Below are 17,111 nucleotides of genomic sequence, written 5' to 3' on the forward strand. Positions count from 1 at the left end.
ATGCATTTCAGTGTTGTTTTTTTTTGTAATTCATAATCCAGTGACAAAAGAGTATTTCAATTGTTTAAAGTATTTCAGATTAAATATTTATGAGTTTGTAGCTTACTGATGTAGAATCATATTACACAGCTTTGATTTGATCTCCGAGCAGCTTGGTTTAGTTTCAAGTAGATTGTAGCACAGAATTCATTGTCCTTTCATGTACTGAGATTTAGTGGTTTTAATTTCAACTGTGCCTTCTGCCATGGCTTGGATGACTTATATTTCCCACTGGTTTGATGAAGATGATTGGTATGAAGGACAACAAAGAGTAAGAATTGTTTAATATTTTATGTTTTACCTCCTTTATATTTTTCTTTATACTGCTGTTTGTGATACCAGTACTAAAATTAAATATCTGTTGCATGCTATTAAGAGTCTATATTTAGTGGATTTAATGAGACTTTTAAATAATAGAAAAGTGCTTCTAAATATTTTTATGAAGATTAATGGATAACTGAATAAAAGATATAGGAATTTCAGTGGCCACCAAGCCTCATTTTTAGATGCAATTTTTAGATTGCAAGGTTTAATCAGTAGGAATTGTTTAACATATAACAAAATGGAGATCAAAGATTTTATAGTGGTTAGAAGAATTAATATACTGCCCATAGATCAAAATAATTGTATTCAGTAATTGATTCAAAAAAAATTATCTGGGGCTATTTCCAAGTTGTGTTGAACATTTGTATTCTTTTATGGTACTATTGATAGTTCTTCTGAGGAAGAAATAGAGGTTACTATAGCAACCTTTGCACGATGTCTTGGATTTTTTTTTTTTTTATTTTCAATAACTGTATGACTTCAGTAAGTTTGGTCTGCAAATGTTTTGTAGATTTGGGGTAGGAAGTAACCTTTCACTCTATCAAGCTCCTTTTTGTAACTGTGCTTGTATATATGATGTTTGTGGTTTTTTTTGGGGGGGAGGGATTGTTTTTTATTTGTGCTTGTGATGCTTTGTTTTCAGATGCTAAATCAGAATGCAGGAGATGCCAATGAAACAGCAGGAACAGGCAGCATATTTTTAAAATTGCATTATTGTAAATTACATGATTACACCAGTTATTTGCTCAAATATATTTTAAAAATAGAAGATTTAGTTATTTAATATCTAGATGCCTTATATATGGAATAATTTTTAGTAGCTGCTCATCAGGGACTCGGTTCTGAGTTGTGTAACTTTATCCGAAATCGAAACTGTTTTCATGGCAATCTGGCTTCAAAACAGTCTTCTGATGACTATAGTAGCTATGGATTGGAAGGTCAGAACTGAATTCCTAGGAGGGTCTCACATGCTTTATGCTCATATCACATATAACTGATAAGAAGAAAAAATGTGTAGAGTATCTGAAAGCAGGAGTTCTATATGGTCAACCAGTAATCTACAGATGAGAATTTTGTTTTCACTGATGTGTGATGTTTGGATGATTTAGTGCATGCAGTTTAACATCCCTGGTAATGTGTTAATTGTAGCATTTCTCCCTAATCTGTTTCAGACCCAAGTATTGGTCTGTTGATTATATTGCTAAGGCTGCGCATTCTTACATGCATTAGGCTGCAAAAGTCATGTAGTTAGGACAGTCCAGCACTCTCCTTTGTAAAACTTTTCCATTTATAATTTTGTAGTGTTAAATTATTGGCTTTAATTTTTCCAAGTTGGGTATCTGTCTTAAATTAATATTTTTTTGTTGTCAATTTCATTGTAAATTTTAGTTAAGTGATTGTTTCTTTTCTAAAATTGTTTAGTTATGTCCTGGAGAAGCTTCTCTGTTGTGAATGAGGAATGTGACGTGCTGGGGTGGGTAGGTGGGGAAATCAAGTCATCATATCCTTAAAGATTTCATAGATGCTCGAAGTGGCTAAATTAAAATTGCATGCCTCATCTTATTTATAGCACTATCTTATTTCAGTGTATATTTTGGCCCTCAAATTAACCTTCTATTACTGTAGATTATCTAATAGGTATGATCATATATTTCTGGAATGAAATACAAGCATTCTATTAAAAGCTTCAACACTTAGTGACTATTGTGGGACCCGTATAAGTTAAGAAGGGCAACTTCTTTTGATCCCAAACTTCTTTGGATCCCAAGTTTTTTAGCTCATCATATGGAACTGGTGGGAGCACTATAAAATCCAGTGTTATGGGGCAAACTTGCGTTCGTGTATGGCATATGTGTGTTCATGTTTTTGCGAGTTGTTGTTGGGGGAAGGGGCTTAATGTTTACAGTGTCACTCAACTAGACTTCTATATTTCTGAAGATTCTTGCTGAAAGTAATAGTATTATTCAAAATCATTTTCTTAACAAATTATAATTTGTTGGATAATTGCAACTATTTCTTTGTTTCAAACTCTTCTATGGATCCATTAAAATCCATACCATCTGATTTTGACCTATTTTTTTTGTCAAATTTTGCAAAGCAAACATTCTCGGCTTCTGATATAGTAAATCTCTGATATGTCAATATTAAATGTATCATGAGAGTCCCAAACTTCCTAAATTGAGACTTAAATTCATTTTAATACATGGAATACGAGATATGAAATTGTGAGTACTCATCTGCAGGAATTAGTTTGTGGCTTTGGGGGGATAACAATATTTTCTACTTTCACAGAATTTAGAAAATTTTCAAATTTCTTATTAGTAAGAAGTTCAAGAATGATCTTTCCAGAAACTCCCAAAGTTTCATTGCTCTATTTAGTCTCAGACTTATCTATAGCCATTGAAGTAGTGTGTATACTGGAGTAATTTCTATTTTGTCTAGACAAAATAATAGTCAAGATTCAGGATTTAATTTCTCACCATAGCTGTAATGTGCAATGTACTTGGTGCTTTCCAGCCTCTGTGGAAGAGAGCTGCTACTCATTTATGCTGCTACTTTTACGTGAGATGTTGTGCTACTAAGACTGACACAATATCTGATGCAGAGATGCAAGGGATTTTTTGGTAGGCATGAGGACACGAGAATGGGTGAAGGTGCCCAGTCTTTTTATGAAGACATCACTTTTTATATTGCTAAAGCGGTATTTAATTATTATATTATGTTAAAAATAATAGCACCTGGGGCAATAGTCTTATCATGTCCTACATTTTATTTATATATATATATAATGTATAATATATATATGGGAGACAGCAAGCACTCCATGTAAGAAAATGTACAGACTTAACTGGAGAATCCGTAGAAGCAGGAAATATGGAAAAAGTTTACTGCATTAAGCTGTTCAGAAACTAGGATTTTGTATATACAGAGGATATTGTATATTTGCTTTTGTGTACATACCATATTGTGGATGTATTCGTATGGACAGAGCATGCATGTAATGGACCACAATCACTAACTATACGAGCATACATTTTTGGTTACGCTAGTTAGATTTGTGGTTTTTTAATATATGCTGTACAAACCCATTTCCTAATAAATAAAAGTTGCTGATTAAAGCGCTGCTATTCTGTGAATATTGCTGTAATACCTGCAGGTATGCAACAAACAATAAAAGACACTGAGGAGCTGATGCAGAGAAAGAGTAAGGCTAAAATAAAAATGGTGCCTGTTGAAGAGCTGCGGTTGCCAGGCTACTGCCACTGCCGTTTGGTGTGGTGCGACACCGTGCTCGGGCTCCTCTCCTGCATCCTGCAGTAACTCTGCTTTATTCCGGGAGCCTCAAGGTGTTCTTCCTTTGTCTGTCAAGTGAAGTGATTCTTGTACTACAATCAAAACAAGATTCTGCATTTTTGGGATTAGCAGGGTTTTGGAGTGAGCATGGACATTAAGTGGGTCACAAAAAATGATACCTATATGAAGGTAGGGATTATTAGGCATTTATCATCGTTACAGATATGTAGCGATATCTACGTATCCAGTCCATTCAGATTTTGTTTAGTTAACTTTAACTACGGTATACACATTTCTTTTCCTATATTTATCAGCAAGGAAGGACTTAGAATGTTGCTGCTGCTCTTATGAATTTAAAAAAAAAAAAAAAARAAAAAAAAAAAAAAGGTTTCTGTTGTCCTCCCTCTTTCTCTTGTCTCCTTGGAAACCGTGGACTTCCTTTGATAGCTTTCCCAGCATGGTATGCACTTTACACATTGATATGCCCATTTCTTTCAGCGTGTATTTAAAAGTCCAATATAATTATTCATAAATCTCTTTGTTTTGAAATAAAATACTTTCTTATTTTAAACATTTAATTTAAAATGCAACATATGACAAGTTACATATGTATGCAGTTTTTCTAGTTTCCTATCCTTTTGCTTAGACTGTTCCAATGAATGTTGCTGGCTTCCTTGTCTGTGTGCATGTTCAACTGAAACCTAAAATGTCTGAAGAAATCTGCAGACAGATTTCAGCAGAGAGAACATTAAATTTAAATTTAAACGCATGGATGCTGACTTCAGAAGAAAATGAAAACGATGAACCATTTCAAGTAGTGCGAACAAAGAACCATTCAGATTTTCTCATGCCCCTCCCTACCTCTCCCACTTTGTTTCTCTATTAATATCATTCACAAGAATGAATTAATATTTTGTGTGTAGCGCTGAAGCCTGTGAGCATCTCCTTGGTTTTATTGTTGCCACGTTAATTTGTGCCTCGTAAAATTCAACATTTTGTTCAAACATAAAACCCATTCCTTATGTTCCTAAGATACATATGTTAAAGTTGTGTGAACAAAATAGTGTATTTTTAACATTCTATCCTCACGTTGTAGTTTAATGAATTTCTCATTTATAGGCAAAAATGTCACGGGTTAAACAAGTGGGCCTGTTAGCTGCTGGATGTCAGCCATGGAACAAAGATGTCTGTGCTGCTAGTGGAGACAGATTTGCTTACTGTGCTACCCTTGCTATTTATATATATCAGGTAACATTTTATTTAAGAGATGACAAAGTAAAATGCTACTAGTCTATCTCATTTGTTTATCTCTCTTGTCAATAAATGTTTCTGCAAGATTCCTGAAAGTGTGTTTGCTACTGAGAAGTTGTCTATGTCAAACTAAATCTTGTTTTCAAGGTATTTCTTCTAAATTATTTTTACTACTTGTTACAATTGGTACACAAAACCAGTCTGAATGTTACTTGAAGTTGTCTTTTCAAAACTTAGTGAAAGACAGGTTCTCTGTACAACTAGCGCTTGGGAAGAGTGTAGTCATGGAAGAGAGTAAGGAAGCAAGTCCCAAGATTTCAGTTAAAGTGTAAAAATAGTCTTTAGTAATTTTAATCTACTGTGGGAGGCTTGGGACCTGGATGTTCAGAGCTGTGCATTCAGTCATCCTTCTTTGACTGGAACAAGTTGCTTCCCTTGTTGCGTAGCAGTATGTCTTTGGAAGTGGCCAGTTGCGTTATGTTAACTTATAACAAAGTGTGGGGGGGGCTTTTTTTTTTTTTTTTTCCTTAAATTGTGCTTATTTTTGAGGGAATGTGTGTCAGGAAGTAGTGCCCAGGCTTATTTTAACTGCCTCAGTTACAATGCTAGGGAGAGCAGCAGAATCAAAATTTATTGTGTCAGATTTGTGTGTGGGCTTGTGTTTTTTTTTTTTACAAAACAGTTTAAATGATTTAAGAAGGAGTTTCATAATTTCATTGCACACATCTTCTAGACTTTTTGTAGTTTCATAATGGTTGTTACCATAAACCATTATTTATGGTTGTGACATATGGCATGAAGCATTTTAGAGTCCTGCTGTGAAAAATGTGTCTCCATTGTTAATGGAGAATAATAGTGTATAAGAGAAGACAGAATACAATAATATTAGTTTTGCTAATTCAATATTTGGTAGCCTTTCTGTGTAAGCCAGAGAAATTTAGTTTATTGAAATGACAAGTACTGAAAACTATTAAATGCTGTATAAAGTAAAAATAGTATAAATGATACATAAGTATAAATTAATCTGTAAGCCAAAGTCCAATGCTGTTATTTGAACCAATCTGCAAAGCAGCAGTTTTTAAAGCTTCTGAAATACTTATTTCAAAAAATCAATTTGTATTTTTTAGCTGGATCACCGATACAATGAATTCAAGCTCCGGGCGATTATGTCTGAGCATAAGAAGACAATCACAGCCATATCTTGGTGTCCTCACAACCCAGACATGTTTGCAAGTGCCAGCGCAGACAGTTTAGTAATTATTTGGAACGTAGCTGAACAGAAAGTTATTGCCAGGCTGGACAATACAAAAGGTATTTCATGCATGGACATCTGTTTGTTACAGTTCTTTCATCTGCAGTTACCCGAAACAGTTGATACAATATACTGTTAATGATTTGTGTAGGCTAAGGATTTGTCTGCCAATACCACAATATCCATGTGGTCATATTTTAGAAAGTAGTGATAATGTATGTAAGTAGGTTGTGCTGAATTGTGCTGAAGAAATTGAATAAAAAGTTCGTTCTTTCCTTTTAAACAAAATTATAGAAATAAAATTATAGAATTAACTAATTCAAGAATGGCCTGTTATTTATGTCACATTGTTATTTCTGAGCAGAAAAACTGTCATCACACTGAAGGATAAATAGTTCTTAAGCCTTGCATGATTTCATGCAAAATTTACAGAAGTGAATTCGAAGTATAGCCTTGAACCAAGTCAAGTATAGATTATCAATGAATATGAAGCATGACTTTTTTCTTTATTCAAGTGTTTGATGCCTACCTGCATCTTGAAACTGCTGCTTGGGAGACAATATTGGATGACAATAGAGAACTGGAGATCAGTTAGAACTTGTGCCTGCACCTTTTCGTGCCCAGTCCTCATTCATTTTTTTTTTTCAGTCAAAATTAGTACCTTTAATTCTGCTCTTGCATGCAATTTCTTTACATTTTTTGGTGTCTTAGGTGTCCATAATTCCTACATTTGAAAACATGAAAAATGGTCTAGGTACAACCAGAGGACAGTTGGTCTTCTGGCCTCTTCTGAGACACTTTGGCACTGCAGCTCTGGATCTTTTTTACCACAAGAATAAGTAGGGGAAAACACTTTGTTTCTTCTACGAACTCTATTTTGATTCAAATTTTACACTAAGATAAAAACTGTTTATTATTTTCTAGTGGCCACTCTGCATCCTTAAACTTATTGAGCCTGTAAATGTGTGTGAAAGGTAGTTTAATTTTTCTTTATATTTTTAAAATTACTTCTAGAGTGATTTGTTTATATCACCTATTAACAGTACTGTTATTCTCTGACATGGCCATATTAAAAGTTCCATAAATAAATCCATCTGCAAATTTTCAGCTTAAGGAATTTGTCTTATGGTCACTTATTCCTTCAAACACATGTTATTAAATTATGAGGACAATGAGTGTTAGAAGTGTTTAGGCATTCAAGCTTAAAGATTTTGACCTTAAGTTAGGTCTTAAGCAACTGAATTAAAGCTATTGGATGTCCAGAGGAAAAGTGTCTAGTTCTCTGTAATTAGAGCTTTAGTTTTCTGTCATAAACTTTCTTTCTAAACATATCTTTCACTGTTATATGCATCTCTAAGTTTCGTTGTGTCTTGCAAAAATAGGCGCTCTAAAGCTAGCAGTATTTTATCAGCTTGATAGCAAATACCTTACAGGAAAAAGCACACTGATGAGTAAAATGGTGAATGGCTGAGATAGTTTACAGGCCTAGGCTTATCCGCTGTTACCAAAGGCACTGGTTGGTCCTTGGCACCAATGCCGTCAAGTATAGGTATTGTAAAGCACAACTTAGGAAAATATTATTAAAATGATTTGAGAAATAGCTGTACTCCCTTCATATATATCTATATATAGATATAGTTTACTTCTGTGCTATAAGATATTCTTATATTCTATTCTTATATTCACTTCTGTACTATAAGAGTTTCTAATATTCTTGGAAAACGCAATTTTCTAATCTTCAGGTTGATTATTTTTAATGCAGAAAACAATCTATATCTGTGTAAGACAAATTTTGGGTTAAGCAATATTATATTGTGTTTAGTATCCTGCTTCTAACTATATTATTTGTATGTTTCAGGAATTCCAGCCTCACTTAGCTGGTGTTGGAACGCAGGTGACTCAGTTGCATTTGTGTCTCATAGAGGCCCCTTGTACATCTGGACTATCTCAGGACCTGACAGCGGGGTAACTGTACATAAGGATGCACATAGTTTTTTGTCAGATATTTGTCTGTTCAGGTGGCATCCAAAGAAAAAAGGAAAAGTAGTATTTGGACATACTGATGGAAGTCTCTCCATTTTTCAGCCAGGTAAATACTGATATGCCAAAGTTGTTATTTATTTCTCTATATGGGTGCAAATCTACTACTACTTTTTTTTTTTTTTTTTTCCAGTTTAGGTTGTATAAATATGCAATCTAATATAAAACTTGTTCCTAGATTTCCTGCTTCTTGCATATGTTTGGAGCATCTTGCTCCAAAGAAAAATATTTTAATATAGAGTGCAGAGCAAATTGTGCTTACTTCCTTTTGTCACTGACATAATACTGCAGTGCCTTGAAAAGTATAACAAAGTGATTTAAGGGAGTGATAATAGCCAAAATCTTCTGTACTGTATCTTCCAGTGAGTTTTTTGTCCTGAATAGACTTGCTTGGCTTTTGATTTATTTAGATGTCATGTTCTAGTCTTCTGCCATTTTGAAAATAGGATCTTGTGTCATACTTCATATTCTTTTCAGAGTTCTCTTATCTCAAAGCTAGAAGTAACACCTGCTTTGCCTATACCACAATACAAAATTTGATAGTTGAAGGTAGTCTTTTCCCAGTATTGAACAACACAACATTTACCAGCTTGAGAATTGAGTTTAGTTTAACAGAGCAGTTTTGTCTGTGTCTTTATTTGGGATAGTTTCCCAGACAGTTTATTGTTACTGTGTTATAATTACATACTCATTAAGGTAATTTAAAAAGAAAAGAAACATAATTATTTTTGTTTTATTTAAATATACACATACAGACACACATGATTCTTAGAAGCCGGCAAAGAAATCTAAAGGCCAAAATTTTAAGCTTATACACAAGCTTTTGTGAAAGCTTCTTCACCAAATGAGATTTAAGCAAAACAGTTTAATTGTATTTGAGGAATTCATTGATCTTGAAAGAACATTGCATTTTGACAGAAAGGAGTTTTTCAATTTCTTTGCTTTGAAACTTTTTACTTCTTTTACTTTTCAATATTAATCAAAAATGTGGCATTGCTAGTGAGTTATATTAAATATTACTTATACCTGCTGGACCATACTACAATGCTGCACTGAAGCATAAGCAGGGCACACTGTAAAAGAGGGTGAAGCCATTGCTTTAAGCCAGGTCTTTTCATCCTGATAGTATTCTCCTCGACACTAAGCTGGGCAAAGGCAAGCCCAATCCAACTAGGGAGCCCCAGTGGCATCTTAATATTGTATTTTTCAGTCTCCTGTAATATTCTCTAAGGAGTAACTGTGCTGTTTATACCAAGTGGACTAGATAGTACAGGAGAGGCTGGGATCCTACAGAAAAATGTCTGGAGAGAACCCTGTGCTAGAAAAATGTTCTGGCATTGCCTGGTTGAGCTTTCTAAACATGCTGTCTAGAGAGCTTCTGAGAGAACAGCTTGCCAGGAATAGTACAAATCTTAACAGTTTTCAGGAAGACAGCACCATCAACTTCAGATTGTCTAAAGCTGGTGAATAAACAGTTGGAGGAAAAATCTGGCTTATAAACTAATCCCTTTTGCAAAGCAGTCTAATAACTATGGAATGAAAAGGTGTGTCTCAGGAATTCTACCACATGTAGCTCACAAGGTGTATAATAAGTCTGCTGCACATTAAAGTAAACTAAGAAAAAGCTATTAAAATTAAGTGACTGAGAAAATGTGGGAACTTGTGAGGAGAAGACAAGTGAGAAAGAATTTTGATGTTTTCCTGAACATGTTAAGAGCTAGGCATATTTTTCAGAACCTTATAGAGAGCATGTGTTATTTTAGTATTAAAAATCAGTGTTCCCCTGGGAACTTTTTCTACATAGTATTTTTAGTACTAACAGGAATGAGATTTCTTCTTTATCAATAATTTAGTGAAACAGGTAGGTCTTTGGCATTTGTCCATGTATGGTAAATGAATTGTAAAAATTGAAAGGTAGAAAAAAATAATTGTGGGTGTATTTGCTACTTCTACAAATGTGGTTTAAATTCTTTGAAGGAAAATCTCAGCTTCAAAAACAGGTCTCTGCAGTTATTTATTCATTTGAACTGTACCCTGTATTATAAAATAAAGTATCAGCTCTCCATAAAAACACACAAATAGAAAATAAACATGATAAAATTGTGGGTCACAGTAATATAGATCCTGGAGTGAAATATAGCTTCTCTTATCTAAATGTCAGATATTCAGTGACTGAAAAAAAGAAGTCTAAAACTGATTATTCATACAATTTGTTCTGCAAGCTTTTATCTGCTTTTTCTTAGTTCATATTGGTTTTATTCCGCCAATATTTGCTGTGTTGTGGAGATTATTTATACTCAAATAACTCGTGTCTTGGACTATGTGCTGCTTACACTCATATAGGGACAACATAAATTATTAGTTGTTTTTTATTAAAATACATTTGTATTAATAAACTTCATTTTTATTTCTTGATGTATTAGAAATAATCTCTCCTGGAATCAGAACTGCTTTTTGGGTCAAATATGGAAAATCAGCTTCATTAATTTCTCAGTGACTATCACTAGAGCCAGCTACTAAGCATTTTGGGGGAAGATTTGAACGATCTGTCTGACATTACACCAGAGACAAAAAAGATGCATGCAAACATGATAACTACTGGGGGAAAAAATGTATTTTAATATAACTTGTTTTCTTTTGTTTCTAAAGGTTCTAAAAGTCAGAAACATGTCTTAAGACCAGAGTCCCTTGAAGGGACGGATGAGGAGGATCCAGTGACAGCGCTGGAATGGGATCCCTTGTCAACTGATTACCTTCTTGTTGCTAATTTACATAATGGTGTTCGCCTGCTTGATTCTGAATCTCTGGCCTGTATCACAACTTTTAATTTCCCCAGTGCAGCTGCATCAGTTCAGTGTTTAGCCTGGGTGTCTAGTGCACCTGGAATGTTTATAACTGGAGGTAAGCCTTCTACGTCCTGACGTACGAAAAGGGTATGCATATAGCATTGAGTCTTCAGACTTGATGCCTGTGTGTTTTAATTTCCACAAATAAAGGTGTATGTATTTCTATTTTCTTCTAGAATAAGTTAAAGCATATGAAACCAGGGGTGGGGAGGGGAGAAAAACTCCTGTGATCAATATGGACATATTTATGATTTTTGGGCATACAAATGAGACCCAAATTTTTTATTTTGTACAGTATTTATGTTTGTGCAATAAGCTTTTGAACTCCTGCATGCTTCATCAGCATATATTAGAATTTTCTTGGGAATAGAGACAAGCATGTGTTGTGCTAGTGCTTGTTTCTTCTTGCTTCCCCTGATTCCCATGCGAGTGTTTTATAGCGCGAGTATTTTATAGCACGAGTATTTTTACTGAAGAAATTACTCTTGCTATAAAATAATGTAAATATTTTTTCTTAATGCTGATATTACCATAAGGATGGTTATGCCTACCTCTAATATTAGCTTGAGGATTACAAAATTAATTCATTAATATATTTTTTGTTTAAATCTGTCCTTAAACCACATACCTGCATGTATGGAAAAAAAGTTAATTAGTTTTTTTTACTTTAGATTCTCAGGTTGGTGTGTTGCGCTTTTGGAATGTTTCACGTACAACACCTATAGATAACTTTAAATTGAAGAAAAGTGGTTTTCATGGTTTGCATGTCCTAAGTTCTCCTCCACCCAAAAATTGTAAGTATAATTTTAGTTACCATTCAAAGATACAGGTTTAAAATATAATGTTCGTGAATCTTGGCATACCTGAGTCAAAATCTCTCACCTCTGTCAGCTTTTTAGTCGTTAATTAAACAAACTGTTCTCTGGTGCCTGTAGATGTTTAGACTAATGGATCTGGAGATGATCAAGCCTGTTATAAAGGCCTTCTGCAGCAGATTAGGCATAATATAAGAAGTCTTCATTTCTTTGTTTTTAATCTCACTAGAGTACAAACCAGTTTCCACATTGTAACTTAAATTATTTTTGTTAAATGAAAGACTAAAAATAATCTTAATGCTTTTATATGTTTTATTTTATTAAGCATTTTCATCACAATCTCCAACTAAAACCCATCATACGTCTTCAACCAGTGAGGCAGTTCCTCCTCCAGCTTTCACCCAAAACCAAGCATTTTCTCTTCCTCCTGGTCATGCTGTCTGTTGTTTTATGGATGGTGGAGTGGGGCTTTATGACATGGGAGCCAAAAAATGGGATTTCCTTAGAGATTTGGTATGTCTCATTTCTGTCTCAAACTTTGGAATGGTTTATGTGGCATTTTCTAACAACAAAAATAAACAGGATCATTTTTTCTTGTATCTAGTTCTAGTTCTAATTCTATTTCTAGTTCTGCAAGAGCCTCGGAAAGCAAGCAGTTAAGATGTGAAAGTTCTGAAGGAATGAGTTTTAAATTGCAATAGGGCATAGGCTGCCTCTATTTAAAACAGAAAACTGAGTGTAACAACAGATCATTTGTTAGAGAATAAGTCATAACAGTACATATACAAAGAGCAATTTTTTTTTCTTTTTTTTTTTTTTTTTTTTTTTTTATTATTTTTTTTTCTAAAAATTCAAGGAGTCCCTGATATAGAACTGTTGTTAACTAACTGAATGAGGGAGGAGTGTTACAGTCCAGATTCTTGTGTCTTTTAATATTCCCTGATTAGCCATAGCATAAAGGTTGTTGAATCTCGTAACTGACTTGATAGGTTATATGTGTTATAATAATGTGTGTTAATATAGTGTTAAAATATTAAAAAATTATAAAATATAGGTGTTACACATATATTATATCCTATAATATAGGATATATTATAGGATATTTTTTCTACATATATATATATATATTAGGATATATATATATATATATATATATATATATATATATATATATATATCCTAAAACTTTGAAAGGCTAATCTGAGGTAATGGAATTTAGTGATGTTAATTTATGGAATTAGTCCTCAGTGAATCAGGAGAGAAGTAGATGTTTCTAGATTTTATTTTTAATTTACTAATGATTTCTAAAAGCTTTTGGGCACTTTAAAAAGCCTTCTAATGCTACTACTATGTCAGCTACCAATGATACTAATTCCTTCTCTCTCTCACTCACTTAAGGGACATGTTGAGACCATCTTTGATTGTAAATTCAAACCTGATAACCCTGATCTTCTTGCTACAGCATCATTTGATGGCACGATAAAAGTTTGGGACATAAATACTTTAACGGCAGTTTACACATCTCCTGGTAATGAGGGGGTTATTTATTCCCTTTCTTGGGCTCCAGGTAAGACTATTTCACTTTGAGTCTGCATATTTGAACTGTCAGTGATTAACAGTAATTTGTAGTATAAATGTATTTATTTTAGATCTTAGGAGTTCCTCTAAGTTTTAAACATAACTGAAGGTTATGATACAACTAGAAATTGTACAGCGTTGTCCTTCAGAAGTGGCTGAAGCTTACCCTTGTGGGAGATAATCAGTGTGGAATGAAGAAACTTTCTAGAGCTGTCCTAGCATTACATAACGCAGCTGAGGCTGTCTTTGCATGGGAGGAGACTTATTCAAGAAATTCAGATTGCATATTGTACTGAAAAGCTGGAACAGATGTGCTTAGAACACACCTGTCCTTTCCATAGGATTTGAATCACACAAAAACTCTGCATTTACTTGAGTAGGATAGACAGCCCTTTCTACAAAGGGACTTTTCAGCAAAGCCATTTCCCAGGCTAGTGGGAAATTTGCTATTAACTGTTATGCAAAGGTCAGCTGAGTGGGAGAGTACATTTCTCATAATATTAATGATATCAATAATTTATAAGTAGATTTTCTTGTTAGATTCCTCCTACTTCTTTAGATTCTCTTTGCTGCCTTTAAAGTGTAATAGAAAATTTATAGTGGAAACTTAATTGTCCATGGTATATAATTTGTTTAGCAAAATTATAGCTGTTTTAAGATTCAGGGTTCCCCTGATGAAGAAGATCTCATGAGTTAGGATCTTGGTTTTGAGTTTAGTTTCAGGTTTCCACTATGGAGTTCATATTTCCTGTCTTTTAGAAAAACTCAGTTTGTGATTGCAAACTCAGGTACATTCTTGGTGTGCTCAGGTGCTTCAGTTATGGAAGATATGAGAATAAAACCTACTCACTGCCTACTTTTGTTTATATTATGCTTATATTATGCTTTTTGATTAAGAATATATTTGTCAACAGTGCTGTGTTTTTCTTGTTTGCTTTTTTTTTGTTTTTGTTGTTCATTGTGAGATTTTTATAAGTGCCTTTTTCTAAAGGAGATCTGAACTGCATAGCAGGTGCAACATCCAGAAATGGGGGCTTCATCTGGGATGTCCCAAGAGGCAAAATGATAACTCGGTTCAGCGAGGTAAGATGGGTTTACTTTTTTGGTCTGCTGAGTGCAAGTTACTAGTTCCCTCTAGTGTGAGTAAATAAACAAACAAGGATCAGTTTTCATATATTCCAAAAAGGTGCCATAACATAAAATATAGAATGCTAAAATATATAAAAAAATATTATATAAGAATACAGTGGTATAAATGAAATATTTTTCAGTAGTTCAAACTGAGTTTGTGCTATGAGAATGATAAAGCACAAGAAGGTCTCTGTTATCATAAAATTAGTCCTTTATTAATGCACAGCAAAAGTAAAGCTGATTCTTTTTTGAATATGTAAAGATACATAGACATATAGACGTCAATGCTGGATGTCAAAATGTAAAATGATGTTCTGTGTTTTAAAACATAAAATCCAGACAGAATGTTAAGTTCTTGAAATCTAGACCGTAAAGCTTTCCCTAGCAGTACACTAAACATTGTGTCTCATTAGAACCTTGCTTTGTATTGCCTGGAATCTATGAAAGCAGTTAGGCTTTGGAGCAGTAGCATAATTGAGTGTTGGCAGAAGGGTTTATGTAACAGTATATACAGAATAGTGCAGAATGCTGCAATGTATGGTCCTAATGAAGGCTGTGTAGGTTAGATGTACAGTAACTGTGGCAATTTCTGCATCAGAGGAAAAAGAATGAACCACCAACTGTTATGGATGGGGAAGGGGGAAAAAAACTTGATCACTTTGTATTCTTTTTAACTTGTTAAACTTAGTATTCTTAGTAAAAATCACTTCGTATTCTTTTTAACATTGTTTCTTGGATCCTGGGGATTGTGGTAGTTTTATTATCCCTCTTCTTAGTCCTAGCTTTCTGGGCTTTTTATCTAATGTATCCTGAACTATTTGGGGGACTCATTTTAATATGCTTTACTGTGAGAAATGGGGCTAAAGTCCATAGGAAATAGGGCTAAAGTCCACAAGAATACATAGCAAAACATGAGAGTTGGTAGATAAGAGAAAAAGGGGTGAATTATTTCTTATTGATAGGTCTTTTGCATTTTTTGAAGCATGGAAAGAATGGAATCTTCTGCATTGCCTGGAGTCATAAAGATTCCAAAAGAATAGCAACCTGCAGCGGTGATGGATTTTGGTGAGTGTCAAAAACCAGTTGTCTCTGACAATACCATCAATGATTAAATTGATGTATTTTTTAATAAAAGGTAAGAGGGGGAAGGGAAAAACAGAAATTGTTTAAGACTCTGATACTCAAACTTTTTTTTTTTTGATGATGACAATATTCATCTAGGCTTCATATCTATGGACGCAGAGAACTTGTCGAATTTTAATTGAATTTAATTATTTCAGGGACTAGAAATTACTGTTTTAGTAGCACATTGTACTATTTGCCACTCATCTTAAATATATTTTCTAGGATAGTTCTAAATATTAATCTCAAAATATTTTAGTTTTCTGCAAAACCTGCAAATGCCCATCAAGAATAACTTTGTATGTATTGTCTTTCAGTACACTGTAAAATCTGTTTGTTCATTTCTTACTTTTGCTACCTCTCTTATATCAACTCAAATCTAACAAAACATGTGAGCTTTATATTCTAGAAAACAATAAATCAAAAACCATTTTTAATCCCTAAAGATACTGTTTTTTTTATGTTAAAGACATAGCCATGATTTAGATTGTGGCCTGTTATGGATCCCCTCAGGGGAGGGGATAACTGCTGTTCACAAGCTCTCTAAAGGAATATTTTATATAGTCTGAAGTCCAATTAAATGTTGTACTGAGGAGTATATAGTTAGCAAAAAGATATTTGAGTAAAGAAAGAATGATTATTTTTGCATTCCTAGAGCCCCTCAGTTACAGAGTTATCTGTTTTGCTTGCATAGAATCAAAGTTGGCATTTGAATGGCCTCAGAATGATATTTTTTTCCTCATAATATATACTGTAATTGATTTCAGTATTATTCGAACCATTGATGGCAAGATTCTTCACAAGTACAAACATCCAGCTGCAGTTTTTGGTTGTGATTGGAGTCAAAACAACAAGTGAGTAAAAAATTAATTATCCTAAATAATACTTCATTAGAAATTCAATTAAATAATAACACAATGTTATTTTAGAATGTGTTATTCCTGTTTACTAGAACATTGAAATGGTTTGTGTTCCAGAGTAGGATATATTTGCAGCAGCTCTGAATTCCCAGTAGTGGATTTAATTGCTCTATGGGCAATGCAATGAATGGCATAGAAATTCAGTAACTAAAAGGGTCTAAAGTGACTAAAAGGGTCATTAAGTACCTTCCACATTTGATGTCATCGGAAAAGCACCCAGTCATCCGTTGAAGGGACTTGAAAACAGCTAAAAAAAAAAAAAAAAAAAATTGAATTGCATAATGATATAAATAGACTGAAAGAGGAATGGAATAATACACTGCAACATTCTTGAATAATACAGCTAAAACATATGAGAAGGATTATGAAAAACTATTTAAATAATTATCCAATTATAATATTTGGATGTTGCGTGGATGATTTTTCAAACATTTCTGGCATGGAAGTAGTAAGGCTGACCTCTTTGCTCTGCTCTGAAATTTCAAAGTGATGACCATAC

The 17,111-nt window shown here is 33.7% G+C and overlaps 1 protein-coding gene across 1 annotated transcript in view; it reads left to right on the forward strand.

Moving 5' to 3' along the window:
• Positions 1–223: 223 nt before the first annotated feature.
• WDR17 (WD repeat domain 17) overlaps positions 224–17,111 on the forward strand; it is a 31,738-nt gene continuing 14,850 nt past the window's right edge. Inside the window, exons 1-11 of the mRNA XM_026040804.1 lie at positions 224–310; positions 4,777–4,905; positions 6,036–6,219; positions 8,019–8,249; positions 10,850–11,101; positions 11,718–11,840; positions 12,187–12,374; positions 13,260–13,428; positions 14,431–14,522; positions 15,553–15,635; positions 16,460–16,546. Coding sequence (XP_025896589.1) covers positions 245–310; positions 4,777–4,905; positions 6,036–6,219; positions 8,019–8,249; positions 10,850–11,101; positions 11,718–11,840; positions 12,187–12,374; positions 13,260–13,428; positions 14,431–14,522; positions 15,553–15,635; positions 16,460–16,546 — 1,604 coding nt within the window. The 5' untranslated portion in view covers positions 224–244. The remainder of the gene's footprint in view (positions 311–4,776; positions 4,906–6,035; positions 6,220–8,018; positions 8,250–10,849; positions 11,102–11,717; positions 11,841–12,186; positions 12,375–13,259; positions 13,429–14,430; positions 14,523–15,552; positions 15,636–16,459; positions 16,547–17,111) is intronic.

The sequence above is a fragment of the Nothoprocta perdicaria genome, unplaced genomic scaffold (genome assembly GCF_003342845.1).
Source record: "Nothoprocta perdicaria isolate Ctin4 unplaced genomic scaffold, notPer1 scaffold_267, whole genome shotgun sequence".
NCBI classification, from domain to species: domain Eukaryota; kingdom Metazoa; phylum Chordata; class Aves; order Tinamiformes; family Tinamidae; genus Nothoprocta; species Nothoprocta perdicaria.